The sequence below is a fragment of the Alligator mississippiensis genome, chromosome 1, assembly GCF_030867095.1.
Source record: "Alligator mississippiensis isolate rAllMis1 chromosome 1, rAllMis1, whole genome shotgun sequence".
Classification (NCBI taxonomy): domain Eukaryota; kingdom Metazoa; phylum Chordata; order Crocodylia; family Alligatoridae; genus Alligator; species Alligator mississippiensis.
In genome coordinates, this window is record NC_081824.1 from 317,260,697 (window position 1) to 317,284,783 (window position 24,087).

The 24,087-nt window shown below is 40.4% G+C and overlaps 1 protein-coding gene across 2 annotated transcripts in view; it reads right to left on the reverse strand.

The window, feature by feature from the left end:
- The window catches only part of PHEX (phosphate regulating endopeptidase X-linked), a 176,973-nt gene that overhangs the window by 44,817 nt on the left and 108,069 nt on the right, over positions 1-24,087 (reverse strand). For both annotated transcript variants that reach the window (XM_006260602.4, XM_059720851.1), the window contains one exon: positions 6,638-6,715. In XM_006260602.4, the coding sequence (XP_006260664.1) occupies positions 6,638-6,715 (78 nt within the window). The remainder of the gene's footprint in view (positions 1-6,637; positions 6,716-24,087) is intronic.

The window sequence follows — 24,087 nt, forward strand, 5'->3', positions numbered from 1 at the left end:
TAATTGAACAAAGGTGACCGTGATTGTAAGGTAACCCCCAATAATTAGATTCTATATATGAAAAATTTATACATTTGTTACCATTTTCCAGGTATAGAATCTAACTATTAGAGGTTTGCCTTGAATTTATCCCCCTCCCATTGCTAGAGCAGGGAAAATAAAACTAGGGGATTAAGTAGCCCTTTGCTCTCTGCTTCCCCCCCAACTCTTTTCCCTGATAGCCTCTTCCCCTTCCCCTTACTGTCATATCCTGCTCTCCCTGAGCATGTAGAAGTGAAAAACAAATTTGAAAAACAACAACCTTGAAATTAAACATGGCTGTAGCAATTTGCATGTAGTAACCATAGACTCAGTTCCTTCAGAATGGATGCAACTTGTGGGACAGATACCTGATAAACCCACATTTAAGGAGCACTTTTGACATCTACACTAAAATCCCTGTTATCCAGCACCAGTGGAGAATGCAGGGTGCCGGGTATCCAAAAATGCCAGTTACCTGAGCCGGTGGTTTTTGGCCAGACATGGAGCGGGAGAGGGAGGGAGGGGGAGGGGGGAAGGTGTTGGCAGCCACACACAGAGCAGCTGTAGCATAGGGTGATGGGTGGCAGTGGATGCCATGTGCAAGCTTTCGCACTCCCCCCCCAGCCAGAAAATTTGGTTAATAGTGTGTTCCAGTTTCCCAAATGCTGGATAACAGGGATTTTACTGTACTTATATGTAACAAACTATGCATGGTATTATCCAAAAGCCAAAAGTCTCATGATTTAACATGTAGTTCACTGGACTAGCCCCACCAGAGTCACCAATATTTCAAGCCATGGTGAGCCATGACCTTGCATACAGTTCATCCACAATTCTTCTGTCACTCCTCCTCTCAGCCTGGCACATATGATTAGTATGGCCCTGCCCTCTATGGTGACCCCACAGCTCAGCACTGCTCAGTATATATATACACTCCATATACCCCCCACAAAGGAGCTATGTGCTAAGTAGGCCCCACTTATAACTGAAACTGGGTGTTCTTGTTATAAATCCTGTGATGCTCAAAAAATGTATGTGCAGATGAGGCACAGGGCAAACCAGTCAGGCTTCACCTCATGGAGGGCAAGGACTTAGCCCTGATAAAAACTAATCAATCATATACACCAGGCTGGGGGGGGGGAGCTGACAGAGGGATTCTGAGTATGCAATGGTGTGGCTCACCATAACCTGAAAAAGAGTCAGTGGTCAGCGGGACTGCATTTGATGGGCACTATCATATGTCTTATTCATATGGGTTGTACCAACTTATACTTTTGATCCAACATGGGCCATACTCAGTGTTAGCTGCATTTAATCAGCTTGCTAGATGGCTTCTATTGCTGAGCACATGTTCCTTTTGGCAGTACTGTAGTTTAATGCTAGACAATGTATTCAGTGAGAATTTCTTGTGTGCAGTTATAAGATGAGGGGCTTTTTCCCCATACTAACTAGAGGGGACCTCATCTTGTATTCAAGTAAATATAGCATCTTGATCTATCAGTAACAGAGTTATATATGTAGCTATAGAAATACACAGGAGTATGATATAATATTACTGTTTTATCAAATGAATTTGGGATGACAATCTATTTGTTTATAGTCATGGCAGAATTAAATTTTGCAAGTGATCCTAATTCTGCAGGATTCAGAGCACTCCTACCTTAATTGACTTAAAACACTGGAACTATTTATGTACTTGTGTGTCAAATATGTACCTTGCTGTAACAGAACTGAAAGGGGATCCTTGAAGGACTTAGCCCTGATAAAAACAGCCTTGGTGTACCCATTATGGTATACTTTGCTTTTGCCATAAATGTTACAGAAAAAAATGAAAATGCTTTAGTTTTAAAAATTATTGTTGAAAATTATATTGGACCCAGTTTCTTTATTCTAGTTATATAATTTACATATAATACATAATTTACAATGGGCTTGACTATACTACAGCAGTAACATGTCTTGGCAAGGATAGGCCCAAGCACCCTTTCCCCAACCAACCCACAAGCCCACTCCAAATCTGGAAGTTCATCAGTGAGGTTGTTTGGAGCAGACTTCTGGAGTCACTCTTGAGATCTGTCTCTGCAGCGTGCTTCAGAGCAGCCACTAGGGATGATCCTAAAGCAGCTTCACTAATTTGGCACATGCCTATAGGCTTGGGTAGATGAGTAGTGGACAGGGGTAAGCCCAATGAGAACCATGAAAGTTTCTGGAAATGATTTAACACCAACACATAAAATATCATAACTAGAACTCATCAAGAAAATCCAAATTCACAGTTTCCTAATAAAATCACAGGACAAATTTTATGCAGATTGAGGGGGGCTAGTAAAAAATGTTTTGATTTTCCAGTCAGCCTTATTTTCAACTTCAATCTGACATTTTAAGACCTCCTGGGATTAAAGGCAAGTGCAAACTATCCCACATGAAAGCTAAAAAATGAAACTCTCCAATTCCCCATCATCAAAGGCTTTCCTTTCTGGTCCTGCCTAGTTGTGATATACTGGATGAGGATTACAGAATATTTGTGTTGGGTTTTGGAACTGTGTAATTAGGAAGACATTTTTCACAACTGATGGAAAAAAAGAAATGTTCCTTTTTAAAAAACCCAATTGCTATATCAAACTATGCAAAGTTTATAATAGCTAGACACATTAGAATCACCCCAGGGGAAAAAAAAGAACAGCAGAGGGCAGGTAAGGCAATCAAGGCTGCTTGATAAAATATTGCTGTTTTTCACAAAGATCTGCAATGTATCGCATGTCTAACACTGCTGTTTATAAGACAGGTACAACTACTATGAAATAAAAATATATTATACCCAATGGGGGCATCTATAGGAGATGCTTACAATGGAGCTGCTTAATTAGCTCTACAGGAAAGCATCTCCATCTACACTTGCTGAGCTATTAGGCTGGAGTAAATTACTTAACTCTGCCATAGGTTAGTACTGCCCAATATAAGTACTATCCTTGGCGGAGTTTACTCTAACACAATGCAGATGTAGACCATAATGAAGCAGGCTGGAGCATGAGGGTGCTACAGTGTGGGGGCTGCCAGTCAGCTTGCCCCACACTGGAGTACCCTCATGCCCCAGCCAGCCCCTCTTTAGTACATTGAGCCAGGTCAGAGCAGCCCTGGGCTGGAAGGCTGACCCCTGGGGCTCCCTACCAGCTCGGGCTGTGCCACCCTGGTTCAATGGGCTAGGGTCCTGGGCTCACCCATAAACACTTCACCCAGGACCAATAAATTGTGGTGCAAATCGTGCCAGAGTTTATTGTGTCACACTCATTTCACATGTAGATGCACCCAATGGTATTTTGCTGTGTCAATTAATACTCAAGAACCTACTTCATGGTAACCAAATGAACTGCTTAAAAGCATCATAAGTAAGCAACAGCCTCTGTTAAGAACTCGGCAACAATTCCTATTATCGTTTGCAAATGTTAACAACAGGACATGGGTACAGCAATTTGAAAATGCAGATCAAAAGATCCAAATACAATCCTGATGACTTCTGAAATGAGATTCAGGGATACAGAAGCATTTCAAAATGTCTATACGTTACTTACACTGACTATGTCTGGCCTGGTTTTCAGAAGTATGGACATCTACTGCTCCCAGCGTCTTCAGTGAGATTTCTAGTGTTCTGCACTTTTGAAAAATCAGGCCAGCTATTCTCTCTAGTCAGATTTGTAAAAGTATTTAGGAGACCAGTTTCTATAAATACCCAACTATCCTCAATTGCTTTAAAAATGTAGGCCTTTAAGCCTACCCAAGGTAACAGTAGTCATCACTCCTTTTAACCACCATGACTATGTCCTGGCTGACCAAATTTAAAACTACTTTCCCATTGTTTCATGGTTTCCTACCCATTTTGCAAACTTTGCATTGCTAAAGCAGAGTTGCAAACACTCCATATCCAAATACCCGTATTTGATTCACATGTATAATTATAATTACTTACTACTCCTACCTTTCGTATAATAGAGCACATAGGTCTCAGTTAACCTCAAAGCTCTAGTGTGATGGAATGTGTAATACAGGAACAGAGGTAGTCATAGCCATTTTAATTCTAAGACTTATTTCATGATGAGTTTTGTTTCAAATACCTGCTGCACCATTCACTAAACAGTACTGGATCTTTTAAATATAATAATGTCAGTAACATTTCCTTTTTGGAAGGAAACCAAATTCTCAAACCATTTGTAAAATGAGGGGCTTTGAAAATTTTAATATTATTTTCTTCTAGGAAAGGACAGAGTTACATTTAATCTGAGCCTGAGGCACACACAAAGAATTAATGAGTCTGAAAACTGATAAGTACAAGCTAAGCCAAAACATGCATTTAAACATGAGAAGTATGTGAGCAAACAGTGTTCTTTCTTGGGAGTTTTAATATTTGACATCAGCTATTTATTTTTCAAATTATACCCTTTAAGGCCTAATAAATGTTTTATCACAACAGTTGTGAAGAGAAGAAAAAAACAGGATTGCTTATCTTGGGCAGTTCAGATGATTGATAATTGGATAGAGGGGATTTCACCTGTAGATCAGTGGTTTACACCCAGACTGTACCATCAATGAATTGAGGTCATTACTATGCAATTACATGTTCATATGAATAAATCAGTACCTCAGAGCAAGTGCTAGAGCACAAATATTTATTTTCTTCAAAAATCATCATGCTAGGTCAATCACTAGAGTCCCCTCTTTATATTGGTACTTAAAATAAAAGTTGTAATTAAACCATTTTGTGTAATTTTAGGTGATATACTTTATTCTGAATTAGAGAGAGATGCACATGAGCACTTGAATCAAACTACAGCTATGTGACCCTGTGTGTGCTTAGAAAATTATCATGAAGAATAATTGCTGTATCATTTACTGTGAGTTTTCATACCTAAACATTTCACTTTTATAAAAACTATTGGTGATATTACTATTGATCTGCTGGAAACATGCAAAAACACATAGTTCAACAGCTATCATTATGAAAAGCTACTTCAGTATTAAAGCAAAGCCACTGTTGCTTTTAAAAAGTTTACTTTAGCCATATTTTCATGAATGTCACAAATACTTGGAAGAAGTTTATTTTTTATTTATGTTGCACTTTATTACATATATGTTGCATAGTTCTACTTCCAATTAACCTAGCCTGGATGCTTTATCATTGCTGAAGGCAGCATCTGAAAACATGAAGATCTATAATACTACAAGCTTCCTGGTAGATTTCCAAAATTTTCACAATTAGCCACACAGAAAAAAGGCAGGCAATCCAATCTATAGAGTCTGCTGATAAATCGATTATCTATTTAAAAAAAAAATTAGGGCCCAGTTTGCAAATGCCTTTTACCAGTCATACTTCTTATGCTGGCAAATAACCCTAAAGGTTACTCTAGTCTTATCCTCAATCCCATTCAGACAGATTGTAAAGGTGCTCTCTCCACTGTTTCCTTGTTCTTACTGAGTTTTACTTCTTATAGCTTGTCTGGACTGAGTCAAAGGTGTGTCAAAGACTGAGTCAAAGGTCTAGACTCAGCCCTCCGAACTGGGCTGAGCGTGCCCTGAGTGTGCACCACTGCACTTCAGAGCCAGAAGCTCACCCAAGGCTGCTCCAGATTTGTCCCCAGAGCCTGCCTTCAAGCCTTTAGTGGGCAAGTACTGGGGACAAGCCCAGAAAAGCCTCAGGGACAAACTTCCAGTGTTGGAGCATGTCAGCATAGTTGGATAGGTGGGGTAGGCTTGGTCCCATGTTCCTAAGACCTGCCTCAGACATGGTAAACCCTGTAGAGTTCTGAGTGGGAGCATTGTATTTTTTAAAGTTCTCCATGTTCTCAGAGTAGAATGGTCTTGTTATTAAATCACTAGACTGGGACTGAGGAAATAGAGGTCCAAATGCATAGTTGTACCACAGGCATTCTGTATGATGTAGGGGAAGCAAAACTGCACAAATGTGCAAGAAAAGAATGAACTATAGGCCCCGTCTACTCATGAAGCTAAGGGCATGATGGGATCTAATGCGCAATTCACACAATTGCATCTCCACATGTGCATGGCAGGAAGTGTGACTGTGGGATTGCGCATTCAATCCCCACCGTGCCTCATTGCCAGTGCAGTGGCAGCCCAATCCTGAGCTCCCCCTGACCACCAAGAAGTAGGATCCCACATCTGGGGTGCACCATGCCCAGAGTGAAACCCCTGGACCCTAGGGATCACAACTGTCAAGAACCCTAGGGCTCAGAGGTTTCATTTTGGGCATGGTTTGCCCCTGGGAACCCTGTTAGCTGATGGGGCTCCCAGCTGCAGGAGAGACCCTGCTCCACATGCAAATGAAAGCTTGATAGCAACCAGCTATAAAATTAGTACACATTTTTTAGGTCTAACTTTATAGCTGGTTGGAATTTTTCATTGTGTGATGATAGCTACTTTGTACATGTAGCTGGTCTCCAGGTAATTGTGCAATTAACCAGTTAACTGCACAATACCTGTAACATGTAGACATTAGACACATTCTGGCTCCACTACATTTGTTTAAAATACCTGCTTTGATTCTGGATGGTTGAAGGGAATGGTTGCAACAACAGTAAAAAAAGAAAACTATAAATGTTACACTTACTGTTTTGACATCTTCAATAATATATGTGTCATTCATTATGAATTCAGGGTATCCCACTTTTGCCATAACAGCTCTTGCCTTTGGGGAAAAAGAAAAAGCATTTGTGAGTTTAATCATTTCAAAGTACATCCCTTTTCTCATACTATTCCTTCTGCATGGTACTCTTGCCCTCTCAGAAATCATCTAGTTTTCACCACAACCTGTTACTGGAAAAGTAGGCACAACTAATCAACTCCACTGTGGGACACTGGGCATGTGGACAGGACATCGCCATAACACACATCCTGCCTATTTGCTCCCACGTCATGCTTCCAGTGTCGCCACCCTTAGAGCACCCTAGAACACATGCCTGAGAAAGAGAGCCTGAATGCAGCTCTGAGCATCCACTCAGCCCACTCTAGGGTAGCCCTTTGCCTTATTTATGAGTTTTGGTGTGTACGGAAGGGGAGAAGGAGGGTGCTATGCATTTCTCAGTGGAGATCCCCAGCTTGGCCTGCCCTCTCATTGAGGGCTAGGTTCTGCTTTCAGTTTACACAAGAACTCAGTTGATCCTGAGCACAACTGCAGAATCAGCTTATAAGAGCTGAATCTCAGTAAGGATCTGCAAGCAAAGTTAATCTTATGGTCACATGGTATTTTCTACAGCATTTCTAAAAGATGGTCACAACTACATAAAGCAGCTGCTCAAGTCCAGTTGTGCAAATTTATTTGGATAGGAATATGAAAGGGTCAGAGCCTTGACAGGTGTAAACTAAAATTGTTTTCTTTAAACAATGTATGATAATGTACATGAGGTGAACACTGTTTGAAGGAGCACATGGTTTCGTTTGACCACACTATTGAGCCAGATTCATTCTTTCTGAGGAGTCTAAACTCTTTGCACATCTCTATTTTAACATAATCCACTTCTTAAAATATTTGCTCCTAATAACCTCTGAATTCCTTGGTTTAATAAAAAAGCAATAACTTGATTAAACAATGCAATTTTTTTTTTTTTTTGCATTCACTTGGATTTTTTCTGTGAAATGGGATACAAATTTGCCTTAGTGTTTATGCAAGGACATACCCACACCATATGTGTGACCATAAAAGCTATGACGTGATCACTTACATGTGACAAAATATGGTACAAATTGCAAACAATTATGCAAACTGACTTTATAGTGACTCATGGAAGGCACTAAGCTTTGCCCACACAAAGGACATCCAGCCATAGTTGCCATAGAAACAATTTGTTTTTAAGACAAAAAGCACAAAGAGAGAAAGAGACTAGAAGATGAGAAAACAAACAAAATATGACAAGTACATGGACTAGACTAATGTGACCAAGTGAGGCAGTACAATGTTTTAAATCCTTGTTTTATAGGAAGGTACCTTTTTGTACTACAAAACTTTTCCATAATTTTTTCCCTCTAGTAATGGCATCTTTCAAATACAAAAATCTGAAACCATATGGAAGGAAAAAAAGGAAAACCCTAATGAACTATTTGGGCCTTTGAAAAAAACTGCATTTATCTCCAACCCAGTCTGTTCAATGTGAGGAGACCCCAGAGTCCACATGGTACCATATTGATTTCCAGCCTCCATGTGGATAACACATTGCTCATATGTAATCTAATAGACTAAGGCTTTATGAACCAAGATGACTGGAAATTTTGAAATAACCGAGAAAAAACTCATCTGCCACCTTCGAGTCATCTCACCCTAGTGGCCATCCCCCTATATTAAAAAATCAAAAGCATCTTGTGAAAATCATCAGCAACATACCCAGGATAAGCAACTCAGTTCACCTACATACCAATTTCAGCCTGTAAAGGCTAATTTACTCTATGCTGCAATCCTGCTTATAGCATTAAGGCCACAGAATACCAGAATTTAAAAAATTTCTTCTTCTACCAGATCTTTTCCCATCCCAAAAAGATCAGAACCTAATCCCCCATGCACCAGGACCTCCTATAAAAGAAGTGACAAGAATGAGAATAATAAAAATTAGAGAAGTTCCAATAACTAGATCACTTGAAGGAGGGTTAATGGATTATTTTCCATCCTCTTTCATAAAAGACATTTGCAAGAAAACAGATAGTTTATTTCTTGAGAGTTCATCTATTCTTAGAGTTTACTTCAATCCCAAAAATATAATCTTCCACTTGTGACATCACAATTAATTGCTATAGGGATAATTAAGATGTCACAAACAGAAGATTATGACTTCAGGTGGGAAATTAGCAGCAGGAGCAGATGAACTCTTAAGCAAGAAAGATCCCATTGTCATGCAAATAACCCCAGTGATAGAAAAACAATAGAAGACAAATGCTGTACAGGAAATATGAAATGAGCCAAATTATCTCTCAATAGAATGTTTTCTCAGTTTTCCATGAGGCTTAGAAGGTGTTCAAGGTACTTTAAATGCCTGAGAAAAAGGGAGAACCACAATTCATCTGTGAGATTGCATATAATCAGCACCTATTTTTTACCCTGACTATGCTGTCTTGTCCATCTGGCTGCACTTTTGTGAGGGGTTAGAACATTTGATTTCTTTATTTTAGATGTTTCCAATGCTATTTGTTATATCAGTCTCAAGGAAGCAAGTAGAAAAGCTCATCAGTTTTAATTTCCACTAAGTTGGCTGCTTAAATGAGTTAAGCTGGTCTCAAATGTCTTGCATATATTTCAAAGTTTTCATTTTAATCACTTAATTAAGCAGCCTTTGTGTTGCATCTACATAATTGAGCCCCTTAACATTTTTGATTAAATCAACACAATAAACAAAATAATTTATAATAGCTGATAAACAACTGTCCTTTAAAAACTGATTTATAATGCAACTTATATAAATCCATAGTGGTTTGGACAGATTCTGTGTGGATTAACTGCTCCACTATTATGTTGAATTATGAAAGCTCCAATCAGGACAAAGTTGTAAGCAAAAAATTAGCTGACTATTTCAGCGTATAACAAAAGTGCATTTACCCTGTTTTGAACAATATTAGCTCTTTTTTTAAAATGGCATTTTCCAGACTGCTTTCCAAGAAAAAGCACTAAAGCAGGGGTAGGCAATGTTTTTGGGCCGGAGTGCCGAAAAAAGCACAATGTCTACCTTGGAAGGTGCCAGAGTGCCGGTGTGCCAGAAAAACAAAACGAGGGGGAGGGGGGAAGGGGGGTACACGGCAAGACACACTACATATTAATGTGGTTAATAATCATAAATGTTGCCTTTTTTTTTTTACAGTAAATACCAGATCTTCTAAAAATTCTAAACCTAGTGACAATAAATAAAACTTCATATGCTACCTTTGCTTTTGTGTATTTGTTAAGTATGTTGTGATGAGAGTGAGAAAAAGAAAGAAAGAAGAGTGAGAAAGAGGAGAGAAAGAAGACAAAAAAGAGGGGAGAGAGAAAAAAGAAAAACAAAGACAAAAGAAAAATAAAAGAGAAAAAATGAAAGAGGAGAGACAAAAATAGAAAGAGGGTGTGACCCTCACCACCAATGTCTCCCACTGCTACCAGCTGTGGCTCAGGCCTGCTGGCAGTGTCCGACAGCAACAACCAGCAGCACTCAAGCCTCTCTGATGGTCCTAGAGTGAGGACAACCTGGGCCTAGAGCTGAGGGACAGCCTAGCCAGGGCTCGGGCAGATGGACACCCCTTCCCACATGGGCAGGGGCAGCACCAGGGCTGGTCACTCGGGTCAGGGTCTACGCAGCATGGGGTGGCAGCATGGGAAGGCTGGCCCAGCCAGGCCCTTGGGAAGGTGGCAGCCAGAGGAGAGTGGGGGCTAGGTGGGAAGCAGGGGCTGCTGCAGGGCTCTTCAGACTCAGGCCATAGTAGGGGCACCCAGCAGCATCTGAGGTGAGGGCTCAGACCAACCCACACAGCTGTGCAGGAATGGGGAGCAGCCACCCTGCCCACAAGGGGATGCCACCTGGCCAAGGCAGAACACCAGGCTCGGGGGTCTTCCGGCTTGGCCTCTGTGCACACTGGGTACAAAGTGAGTGGGACAGAACCTCTGGAGCTGCAGGAGCCCCTCAGGCTCTGGGAACAGTTGTTGGAGGCAGTGCTTGGTGCCAAGCCAGCCGGGAGCCTGCAGCCAGCAGCCCCATGAAGAGCCTGGCCCAGCCCCAGCCCATTGAGGGGAACTGTGGGTGTACAAGGCCGAGGCCTGATCCCTGCACTTAAGGAATGGATTCTTAGCTGGTGTAATTTGTAAGTACCTTGAAACCTTCTTAAATCCAGCAATCTCAGTGAACACCCCAATAAAAACTAGATCCCACCCTCTGAAAGGAGCAAAGGTGGCCTCTGACCTTAAAATAGGGGTGTCAATGATTCAATCATGTCATAGAATCATGGGGAAGTAAGGTTGGAAGGGACCTCACAAAGTCATCTAGTCCAGGCCCCTGTGCAAGGCAGGATCATCCCAATCAAGTGTCTGTCCAATTTGCTCTTGAAAAATTCCACGGATAGCGATTCCACAACCTCTCTAGGAGCCTGTTCCAATGTCAGAACGCCTTCATAGTCAGAAAGATCTTCCTAAATTTCCTCTGCTGCAGTTTGAGGTCAGTGCTCCTATTTCTGTCCCATATAGCTGCAGAGAAAAGTCAATCTTTTCCCTTTATAATCACATTTCAGGTATTTAAAGACCATTATCAAATCACTCCTCAGTTTTCTCTTCTCCTGACTAAATAATCCCAGTTCTTTCAGGATTTCAGCCTCATAAATCGTGTTTCTCGGGCCTCTAGTTATTTTTGTCACTCCTCTAACATCCTGTGATTTTGCTTCTGCCTATCTTCGGTGGTGGCAGCAGTCCCTTGAAATTTAGGATGATACCCAGCAGGCTTGATGGGTCCTCAGGTGACTGAGAAGCCCAATTCTGGATGCACATGTTCTTCAGCAACAGAGGCATGTTGTTGCATGGGGAAGTGGGATTTGCAGCCCTGAGTTGATCTCCTTCTCCTTCCTCTGTCACCGCCGTACCACCTCAATATTGAGTCACTGAGCCACAAAGTGGCATGCACCCTGGTGGACCATGTGGTGCCACGCTGAACAGTCAGCAGCTTGCTCCTCCCGGCCGTTGGTGTCAATACCTCCATGCTTGAGGATGACCTTGAGCATGTTTTTGTACCATTTCCTTTGGCCACCCTTTGAGCACTGGCCAACGGAGAGCTAGGAGAAGAGAATCTGATGAGGGGGGCTGTTCTTGGACATTCGGATGCAGTGGCTCGTCCATTGGAGTTGATTTCTCAAGAGTAAGGCTTTGATGCTGGTGGACGCTGTTCCACAGAGGATGCTCACGCTGGTCCTGTGGTCCTCCCATTTGATCCCCAGGATTCAACACAAGCACCGCTGGTGAAAGCTATACTAGTTACTGTGTGAGTCAACAATGAGCAATGTGTATTTATGAGTATGCCTATGCTACAGAAGGAGAGATTACAGTTACACAGCAAAAGAATTAAATTAAGCCCTGTTCAACTTCTTTCACACCTATGTCAGCCCTGAATTGGAGAATCTTTCCCCTCTCCCCCCAAGCTACTACTCTTGAGCACATTGGTAAACCTAAGTGTAACACTGCCCCTCCCCCAGCCCTGCTTCTTGAGCACATTGGCCAGTACCCCTAAGTGTACTGGCCAGGGAATCTCTCCAGGCATCCTCACTACCTTATTTCCAGGGCTGAAGACTAAGACTCCAACAATAGGCCAGATATCAACTCTGTCAGTACTGCCTTGGAAGCTGAGGAGTAAGAGGACAACCAATACCTCCACTACTCTTCTTATTGTAATCCTTCCCATCATTCATAAACAAGTCAGAATCTCAGATCTGTCTGGTTTTGTAGTGAGAAGCATCCTAGATGCAAGAGCAGGTTAGACAAGCCTGGCCATACCATCTCCCATGGGCTGATGCTGAACCAAATGAAAACCTCCATGGGCATGTCCTGATGAGCACACACTTGTGGTTTGCAGTGCCTCAAAGCAGTCTGAGGCACTGTAAACTACATGCAGTGCATGTGTAAGTGTTAGCAGCGCAGCAGGTTTTGGGTGGGGCTCCATGCTCCAGCCACAGGGTTGACCCTGCCCCTCTGCTCTCTAGCCAGAGCAAGGACCAGCCCTAGCAGAGATACCAGCTGGCACAGGAGGGGCAAAGAGCAAAGGGAGGGGCAGGGCAGCAGCAAAATGGGCAGGGAGGAGGTTAATTCTTCCCTCCTTCCTCCCTTCGGTGGCCCCCCTCCCAGCCCCATGACAGTGGGGGAGAGGGAGGAGGACAAAGAGTTCCCCTCTGGGTCTGGGCAGTTGTGTGTGCCCAAATTGCCCCCAGCTGTCAGGGAGCCACTGAAGCGGCCTGCCGGGGCCTGGCCACACCCTCCCTTCCTCAGTTCAGCTTCCCTGTGGAAGGGAGGGCTGCTCTAGTGCCCCTGGGCTTCTGGTTTGAGCCACTGCAGGTCAGACTAATCTGTAAAGTCTAACTCTCTGCAGGTTAGACTAATCTGCAAAGACTTAATCAATTCAGGCTCAGGTTTTTTTAATGTTTGTCCCTAGCCCATATAGCTAAAACTGAGAAAGTGCCTCATATGATATGCTAGCCAATTGCCAGTTAAGAATGACAGATGGATGGGGCTGGGTGGGGATGGAGCACCCCCAGCCACCACCCCACATCTCTGCTGCCTCCTGGGGAGGCGGGGAAGCTTGCCCCGCCATCCCCTCTATCCCCCCCACCAGCACCTCATGCCGCTGCCGCTTCCAGTGCCACTGGCCTTGCCCCCTCCCCCCCCAGCCCTGCTCCTCAGAGACAGCAGAGTGCTGTCATGGCAGCACTCCACCACTTCCAAGGCCCTGACCAGGGCCAGGGAGGCAGGCAAGGTCAATGGCGCTGGCCTCATTCCCCTGTTCCATCCCTGTCATCATGGTAGCACTCCGCAATCTGAGTGGTTGTTTCACTAACCAGTCAGAGTGCTCCAAGTGTGTTACGGACAAACAGACAGATGGACTAAGCTCTTTATTATATAAGAATCTTGACAGTGGACCTTTCCTCTTGTGTCCTTTCTCCAAAGAAACCCAAGCTGTCCCTTTACAAGCAGCGTGTAGATAACTACCACTCATTCTCCTTTATATGAAGAAATTTGGAATGCTACACTCCAAGTTTAGCTTGCAGAGCACGTTAAATGAGGTGGAAGAATCATGAACCGCAGATAAAAGATAGGCAATTTTGTGAGCAAAAGGGTGGTTATGACACTTTTTTTCTCTTCAGCCCTCACTCCCTCAGTCCCAAAGATGTCTTGTTCCTATTGTACCACCTAAGCCCTTTATATTTCCCTGTTTTTGTGTGCGTTTCAATAGCAAAATGCTACTTATGCACCTTTTGCACTTGAGGCATATCTTTAAATCATATAGAAAGGCCCAAATTGCTCTGATGCTGTGAACAATCTACTTCTCCAGACTTCCTAATAGAAAATGTCAAACCTCACCCAAGTATCATTTCTATTATTATTAGCCTTATTATTATTTATATATTTTATATTGTGGAATTACTGAGATGCCTTAGGCCAAGTCAGAGCCTCTTGCACTGCACATCATAAGGTAAGAAGGGCTGTCTAGCTGACAGGCCACTAGATTTGACTTCAGAGACCTAAATTCCCAGATCACACTTCCTTTATTACTTTAGTCAGGTTATGAAATCTGCATTTTGCTAAGGCTGCTGTAAGGACAAAGGGCCAGATTCTATTCCACGTATTAGGCATATACATGAATTTAGGTATGTAAACATGATCCTATGCCATCCAGCTTGAACCTCTGAAAAAATATTAATACAAAAGGTGGGTAGGTTCTCCTCATCACTGCTTTCTTGCAACTCCAAGTTAAGATGGCAGTCATTATAAAGTTAGATGCATTCATGGATTTTCTTGGACTCAAATAGAGTAGAATATAATTTCACTTAGACACCTAAATCCATTTATGGGATTAACAACACATGGAACTGAATCTGGCCCAAAGTGTTCAGATATTACCATAACAAGTGCCACATAACTACCTAGATAGATAAACTGTATAAAATATACAATACTTGATGAGCCTTGCCACAAAGGGTTTTCAGTCTTAAAAGTAAGTTTGTAGTAGCCCCTCATCCTATCAACAGTTAAAGTTCAAAATACACTACACATGCTTTTGAGGTTATACATGAGGAAAACCCTGTATTATGTAATTTTAATTTCTATTAAAAGCACTCATGCCTATTTTACATTGAAGAAATAAAGAATTATAAATATATAGAATAGATTTCTTTACTCTGTAGCAAGTAAAGACAAGAATAGAGAGGACAGGAATTTGTATAATAGGTGCAATAAAGTTGATGCCCTTGATCAAAAGGTGGGTAGGCCCTCCTTCTCCTCATTATTATTATTATCATTATTCAGATTTACATCTCGCCCCATCCAAAAAAGCTCAGGGCAGCCTACAATAAATGAAAAACAGCCAACAGATAAGAAACACCACCCCAAAAACTTGAAAACTCTAAATTAACTCTGTTTTCAGAAAGAAAGACAATGTCATCAGTATAACTAGTCACAATTTCTGAAACCATGATAGAATTTTATTACAGTGGGCTGTGTGCTTCTGAATAGTGTCTTTTGATTAGTCGTAAGAGTGCTTTTGGGAACAACTGAAATATGTTCTATTTTCAGGTTATACTTGAGGCTTATATTACCAGCATGACTGCACCCAGGTGGCCTGTATGCTGTAAAAGGAATGTATATGATTTTAATGAAGTCCATCCACTCAAGTTCTCAAGCACAACAGAAGTAGATGGATCTTGAACAAGCAGTATCGAACCTGTTCTGCTTACAATATGACCTATAAAAAAGCTATAAAAGAGGCTTCATATCCAGAGATGCTTTTTTTTAAGTCTATGTTTGTTTTTTTAGAGTAGATTCTTATTAGGTCATTCATCATGTTAAGAGGTGATTTTTTTAAATCTATGTGCTGTAAACTCCTTAGATACCCCACTGCACAAACCCAGACACACTGAACAAGTAAACAGTCCCTGTGCAATCCAGCAGACTGCTTGCAAGCTTAAAAGTTAAGCATTGTCTCTGGTACTTTGTTGGAATGCTGCCCTAGAATTTACTACTGTAATAGTGCAAATCATAGTCTCAGACCTAAAAATTCATATTAAAAACCTGCTTGCCATGCCTTCCCCACCCATTTAAAAATTCTCTTGGCCTTGTTAGAAACCTTTGACAAATGTACAAGAATCATTTCCTTTGAGAGGTCCATTCTACCACTTTGCTTCTCCAGTCCACCTCAATCACAATGCAGTTAGTCATACGCCTCACTGGGATTGCTGTGAAAATAACTGATTGTTCAGTTTGGGAACCAAAGAAAACATTTGAAAAAAAATGACTTGGCATGGGGAAAATATTTCCTTTTTCCACATAAGGCTATGAAAAACCAAAAAAAAAAAAAAATTAAATGGGGGTGAAGTGGGGGGAGGGTTATACTCATGTTTTGTTTTATTTTTGAATGTTTCTTATTCTTGTTAACAAAATTTAACTACATTATTCATAACACTTTTTAAAAACTCAGAATAAAATGTTCAAACATTTCATAAATTCTTCTCATTTTGGGCTGAAACTATTTGCTAATTTTAGTGCTAAACTTCACATAGTTTTGGTTGACCTGGAACTGCATTTTTTTCAGCTAATACACTGTTCATACAAAAAAATCTCCTAGCAGTACTTGCTAGGTGCTTCTGCTTCTTTCCTTACCTAGATTGGCGCTATAGTTCTCACAAATTAAATCTTCTATTATTCACGTGGTCTCATATAGGCTTGGTAAAGGACACTGGCTTAAATTTAGGCACATGTTTTTGAATCAAGGCTTTATTATCTTTTATAAATGTTAAAATGTTGGGGAAAGGGGAAAAAAACCCTATCCTTCCTGAAGGACTAATGTGGAGAAGAATCAGCCGAGTGGTGATAACTGCATATCTAGGTCTGCTAGTGCAGGGTAAGACATGCAGGGTTAGTGGCTGCAATCTCCAATTTGACATCTTTTTGTTGGAAAAGGAGCCATGTGCATCTCTAAGCTAGGGGATGTTGTCCATACTACAAATAGGCAATTTTAGGGAGGAGATTTGTAATAAACAGGTCACTGTGAGATTGACTTAAAGCCCATTGGGTTATGGAGGTATTTCAGTTTACTTCCATTGGCTTTGAATCAGTATATACTCCATTCCCACAGTAGCTACCCCAAGCAGGAGAGAGGAGGATGTAACCCTAACTATCTGCACCCAAACAAGTTCAAAAAGTTTTTATTAGCCAGGCATTCCTGCTTGTTTACCTCATGATAAAGTGTCATCTGAAAACTCTTCATTCACACAGCACTAGAAAATGGAAAGCCTGTCAAGGCCAAAGAGTTTTTTGGCTATTTTAGCTAGATTAAAGGCACATTTATAATCCCAGACTCAGAGAAAGCAATGCCCTGAAATATAGGGAAAATATAAAATTAAGTGTACAGAAGTCTACAGTTAGGAAGCTGTGCACAGAACTGTGTCGCAAGTGTGCCTTTTGTTTTTTCATCTAGCACATCCACTGTTGTGTCGTTTCATTCATTTCCTCACCTACTACTCTTTACCTCTAAGTACCACTCAATACAATCCAAAAAGATGGGTTTAATTACAGCTCAGTAGAAGCTACTGGGGTCAGGATTTCATCATTAATTTGCATTTGCATTACCATCATTCTAACTATATTGTCAATCAGATGAGTACAGTTTCAAAATTAAACACCATGCTTTCTCTCTTGGCTTTCCAACTGATTTCAAATGCTTGCATTTCAGTGCATCTGAAGGTCATTCTATCCTAATCTAGTCATGTTTTTCTATCCTGTTCATAAACTTGGTATCTAAGAATTATCAACATCTTGCTCACTATTGACCCAGATTAATATTATAGTACTTTGGGACCAGACTCCGTTTTATACCGAGGTTCGTTTAAACCCCCCTAACAACATGGGTAGGCCTTTAAGTAGGAGTGTACTACTGTTACCTTGAATTATAGACCTTCTACGTATATTTACTAGGATATTTTAATAGTTTAACCAAACTCCAAAGGGATAAACCAATTCACCGTATGCTGCATTGCATTATAGATTATTTTTATCATGATATAAAAATTGTTGACTTTAAGCATGAACATCCTTGTATATTTAAATACTGTATTTACTAGAATGGTTTTGAAATAAGCACAAAACTCTTTTAAACAATTCTAGGCAACTCTTGTATATGAAACACAACTTTGCAAAGGTTTTTTTTAGGAGCTTCTAATAAAAATTTAAAATTAATACAATTACAGTTCACTGAAAAATTAGCATGAAATACAGTCTGAAAGCTAAAATCATTCATGGCAAAGTAATGTTCCATTTAATTACAAAGATTAATTCAGCCTTTATGTGCGTGTCTAGTCCTTTCATTTTTCATTGAAAATACATGATTCAAGGGCCATCTTGTAAAATTGCTGCACACATATCACTGGTTTCTATTATGATTGCAAGAAAAAGGAATAAAAAAGGATTATGGAAAATTTCAAAACATAGCGAAGTACAAATATGGGGCTTGAACCAATGGCCAGTAACATTAAATTCATTTTTCTACTGACTTTAGTTGGATTCATCATGTTCAAATGTTTCCTTAACTGGGACTGTGCAAAATGTCAGGTATTTGTGCAATCAAACTGAAGTAGATATTCAAACAGACTCTTTTCCATTCCTTGATCTGAAATAATAATTTAAAGCAGTAAGAGTGTTTTACCTGTGGACAGGCAGACAAGGTTCTTTAGGTAAATGTGATATCTTGTATTAGACCAACAAAATAGTTGGAAAATGTGTTCTTTGCAAGCTTTCAGGCACAGACACCCTTCTTCAGGCATAGGGAGAGTTTGTTGTTTCTTTATGTTCTCTCCTGGGTAGAATGGAAGTCAATATACAAAATGCTGGTCTGTGAAAATGCAAATGCATGGCAGGGGGATGAGAGGCCCTGTGACAATAGGTGAGAGAAAGGTGGGGTGGGGAAAAAAAGGGGAAGAATGTAGCTGGTAAAATGCAGACAGATTACCTGCAATTATCAAATGGCAGGTTATAATGTGCTATAAAGCCAATGTCTATATTTAGTCCATGATTTTTTGTATCCAGATTTATGAAGTGAAGTTCATAGCCTTGTCTATTAAACATGTTTTGTAAATTCCCTTTGAGGATTAGAACTGAGAGATTGGAGAGAGAGTGGTTTTCTTGTGAGAAGTGTGAGCCCACCAGTAGTTGTGTATTTTTGTCTTTGATAGGTTTTTGATGCGTGTTCATTCTGTCGACCGCTGATTCTCCAAAATATAGCTAGTGTTCATAATGCTGTATCTGCAGTAGCTTGGAACGCTAGGTTTAACCAGTTGTTTTTCTATGCCTGTCTATTTAATAATAAAACATATGCACTAAACTATCAAAACTTAACTTATTAAGATTCTAAGAAGCAGAGAGTTTGTTTCAATAAGTAGATTTCACACCATGGCACTTTACTATTCTTTGTATTTTTAATCACTATTTAGATGTTCTAAACTAGTAGATTTTGGGGATGGGAACAGTGGGTCATTTCTCCCTTCTTGTAATATCCTAGGATCGAGAGCACAACATACCAAGTGGTTTATGCAACTAATCACAACACAAGCCATAGACATGCATTACACTGTAGTGCTACAAGCGCCCTTGTAGTGTCACCAAAAGTGAGCATTCATATGTTCATGCCATCTGTAGTGCCACCAAAACAGCAGGTCTGCCACAAAAATATTCCTCTTTCCAAGATAACTTTTCTGTAGCACCACATGTGACATGTGTTTCTATAAGGGGTCCCTCAGACGCCCAAGGCACATTTACATCTATCACTATGGCAATGTTGTTACTGTGCTGAGATTTAGTACTTCCTTTTGGTGCAGTTATAGCCCATACTGTGCTGTATGCACAGAGCACAGTTATTTTTAGCAGCTACTTCTTCATAGCAGCGCACTAAACCAGGGGAGCACATCGCTATGGCGGAGTAGCTGCTGGTCACGTGTAGATACCTACAGACACTACATCACCATAGTGTGTTGCTACAGCGACACAGCATCACGTGTAGAAGTGCCCCTAGTGTCCTAGAGTCCTCCACTCTTCCTTCTATTCCCTGCTCTAACAGCTTTTCCAGCCATATCAAGCTGTCATAAAGCCTTGTTGGAGCAGTCATTGAGCCTTGTGTCAAGTGTGCACCCCCAGCATTGGTGATAATGGCAGAAACAGCTGCCCCCAGTTCATGAGAAATTAAAGTGTTGAGGCCATTTTCTATGCTACAAATGAATATATGTCCATAGCCACAGAAACACAGTCCCAGTGTAAACTATCTGGTGTGTCAATACATAAAGTGAACCACTTTTAATAAACTCAGCAAACAGAGAAATCTTCTGAAAGAAAAACAAAAAATGGCCATAGATTTGGTAAAATGCACATCTCTTCATGATGGTATTTATAGCAACATTTATCAGATGAATTGTTTATTGGGAATGATTTGCTCAGCAGTAATAATATTTCAGTAATTAAAGTAATAATACTATACTGAAGGTAGTATCACACATTGTTGCAAAGAAGAGAAACCTCGCCATAGGGCTCCCCTACCTAGGCACATCAGTTTTCATGATTATATCATTCTATTTCATAAATCCCAGTTTATTCTGGTCTTGTATGCTTTGATGACCATGTGGTTCAAGTAAACTACTTGCCTACTGCAAAAGCATTGTTATATTTGCATAATATTTGGCTGAAAGTCCCAAGCTTCAGAGTAAAATACTGATCCCACTAGAGTCAATAGCAAATTTCCTATTGGTTTCAAGAGATGCAGTGTTTCAAACTTCATGGGTAACATTAAACACCTCCAACAACTTTTCTGCCCCAAATTCCTATCACATTCAAGAAAGCTTCAGTCTTAGGTGAAGCCACACATTATAGACCATAATAAGGGCACTTAAAACTTCAATATTCACGAATTAAAACGTGTTAACTCGTGCAAAGTGTCCTCTGAGCATTTCAAAGTAACACCACTTCAATCAAGGGTTAACTCTGAGTCATGCTACCTAGCTCATGTTAGGGTAACTTCAGTCTGCTTCACAGAGATAAAAAGAGCAATTTGTAGTCCTCCAGCATCCTAAGATTTATTGTGCCCAGTCCCTACTTCCCCCAAAGTAGAGACAGAGCCAAGGTGCCCTGGCTCCTAACCATGCCCCTGCTTACCAGCCCTCTAATGGTAAGTCATAGCTGTACAGGCAAGCAATGGTATTAACCATTTCTATGTGCTTGCTCACAACCTGTTGTAACTTAAACACTGCTTAACATTTCACTGTTTCTGTATGGTCTAATTGTAATATGTAACTTCACCCTCATTATGGTAAGTAATAGTACTGAAACAAAATTGGCACAGGTTTGTGAGAAATGCAACAGAAGGGGATGCCTCCACCAAGGCAGCAGTTAAGAGAAAGAAATTATATTTTTCACGGTATCTAAACTTATCACCACCCTCACATAGCACTGCTCAGCACTGAAGCACAACCAACAAACATAATATTGTTTTTCCTATTTCAGACAAAAGTCCCCCATAATCTAGAGGTCTCCTTTGGCTGTCAGTTTGACAATATTCTCTGAGTAGTCATAGTGACACTGATTTTTGGGACAAAGATTTTAGTTGGATCCAGTTCTAATTCTGTTAATTCCATTTATTCCTGCAGCATCACTAAATTTGTTAACAGAATACCAGCAACTATAAAGTCCTAGTAATACAAAACTGACCCAACTTCTTAGATCAGTCTATTAGTACAATTCAACCACCTCACATTTCTACTCATCAGCAGTTATCCAGTTCCAAACTCATTCTACTGCTACTGAATCTGTAGATGTACATGATGCTATATCATAAGTGCTGTGTGATTTATGTACTTCAGGGTTATGGGCAAAAAGAACGAAAGACTTCATAATGTACAGCACCACAGAGATGAGTGTCAAGCATGTATATTCATAACACCAGAAAAGCATCCCTGCAATACCTTCATCTATGATTTATACAGAATGTCTGGAACTATGTTTTCTATATCCCTTGTCATTTTAAATTTGAACAATAGGACAATTCCAATGAGTCAACTGTATTTTGTATTTTAAACCACAAGGCAACTCTGAGCTGATTCCCATCCAGTAGTCTAGTTCTCCAGGTGTCTAGGGCTAACTAAAGATTTATTATGTTTTCAAGGAGAACATAGTTAGACAGGTCCAAAGGCCACTTACATGGTCCAAATCTTAAATCTGTTTATTCTCTGCTCAAATGCCAGCTGACAGAAACATGAAAAAGGTTTGGAACTGAAAAGTACCAAATATAGAAGAGCTCAGCAACTCATTTTGGGAACCAGTACATCCAACTCACATATACTTTGGTCAGTGACAATATAAATAAAGCCAAATCTACAGAAAGAGAGTTTTCTTGCAAAAATGAAGGTTCAGCTATTCATCCTAAATCTCAGTGGCTGGCTACTGGTTACCAGGGTGAAGTATAATTTTGGAAGTCAATAACTAAAGGTACTTTTATTGGAGTGTTAAAGATTTAAGAAAAAAAAGTTTCAGTACCCAGGTAGTGATGAATGTTATAAAACCATTACTAGGCACAAAGCAGTAGATCAGTATGAATGGGATTTTAAAAGATGCTCGAGTCTGTTCAAACTCTTGCCTCGCTGGAGTCAACAATAAAACTCCCATTGACCTTGACAAGAATAGACTGACAAGTCTGAGTACTTTTTTTTAAGTCTTATCCTACGTCTATATGCTAAATAGCTTGTTTTATAATACACCTTATTAACCTCAAAGTTGCAATAATTTTTCTGCTGTTAGGGCTATTTAAATGGACTGAAAAAGCTTTTAACTGCAGCTATTACTATTCCTTTTTTTGGTTAATGAATTGGATTCTAGTCCTTGGCTGCCATTACCCAGTAGGGTGACCCTGAGCAAACTTCCTTGTTTTCCCTAGCCTTCTACCTCAGTTTCTCCCATCTATAAAATTGGAATCATGGTGCTTCCTTCCTTTGTAAAATGCTTTGAGATCAGCTGATAGAAAGTATGACACAAATCCTGTGGATTATGATGATGATGGATGATGATGTTGATGATAATTGCTATTTTAAAAGTGCCAGACTAATAGCCACATCCTTTCCAAATGCACCTTGGCTTCTCTAAGGTCATTAAATCTCCAATTAAAGGGTGATACATTAAGGCTTCTGCCAATAAGCAATGACCAAAATAGTAGCAGGCAAAAACAAAACAGCAGAAATAAAAATCTCATCTTTAAAAATGTGAAATAGATTTTCAAAGTGCAGTCCAACGAATTTAAACAGACATGCTAAGGAAATGTCAGCCTTTTCTATGTACTGTATGATATGAAAAGGGACAAAATCCATGAACAAAATCAAATGACTGATTCAGGAACTGGATTGAAGAATATTGCCACAATCTCTTATGAAAGACAAGGTGGACATGTAGAGCCCTGAAGGAGCCATGGAAGACACTGCATTGTGCTCTGGAAATCCCAGAGCGAGGACAGCCTGATAGGCACATAAGTTGATTAAGTGCCCGAGCGCAATTCTGTTCCACCTGGCTCAAGCCCCTGAAACACTGTTAAATGCAAATGGTGGGTAGGTTCTCCTCTTCCTGGATTCTTTTCTTCTTTTTTGTGACTCAGGATAAGAATACAGTGTGTAGAAGCAGATGCATGAATTGATTTTCAGGGTCTTGAACACATTGGAATAGAATTGCACTTAGGTATGTAAGTTCACTTAGATGCTCAATAGGTAGAACAGAACCTGCTCCATCTAGGTTAAGTTTATTAAGTAATAATATAGCATGGCTACAGGAACAATTTACAGTGAAGTAAAAGGAGGCAGGTCTATATTACATATCAGCTGTTCTAGAATAACTGCCCATCTCTGTGCTCTTACCCAGTGATAGGTAGAAGCCAAACTACAGTAGCAGTCAAAGAAGAGAAAATTACTGCAATTTAACATGTACTTGCCACAAATTTAGAGTATGTACACAGGCAGTTAGTTCGGAGCAGATAAGGTGCAGTAACCTCCCCCCACCACCCCAACAGCTTTTATACTGCAGTACATTTTTCTTAAGCCCTTGTGCTTAGAAGCCTAAATGCCTGCAATAGGACTTAGGTTTTTATGTTACTTGGGTACTTTGAAAAAGCATGTTCCCAGTCCCTGTAGATGATGATGTGCTCTACAGAAAGGCATGCTTCATTTTAACAAGCAACCTTTTTATTATTAGTCCTTTTGAAGTTAGCCAGATAGTCTTATACTTTTTGTTTCAATTCCGATTCAGGAGGGTTTGTTATTTAAACCCCTCACCCCCAACCTTTAATTGGA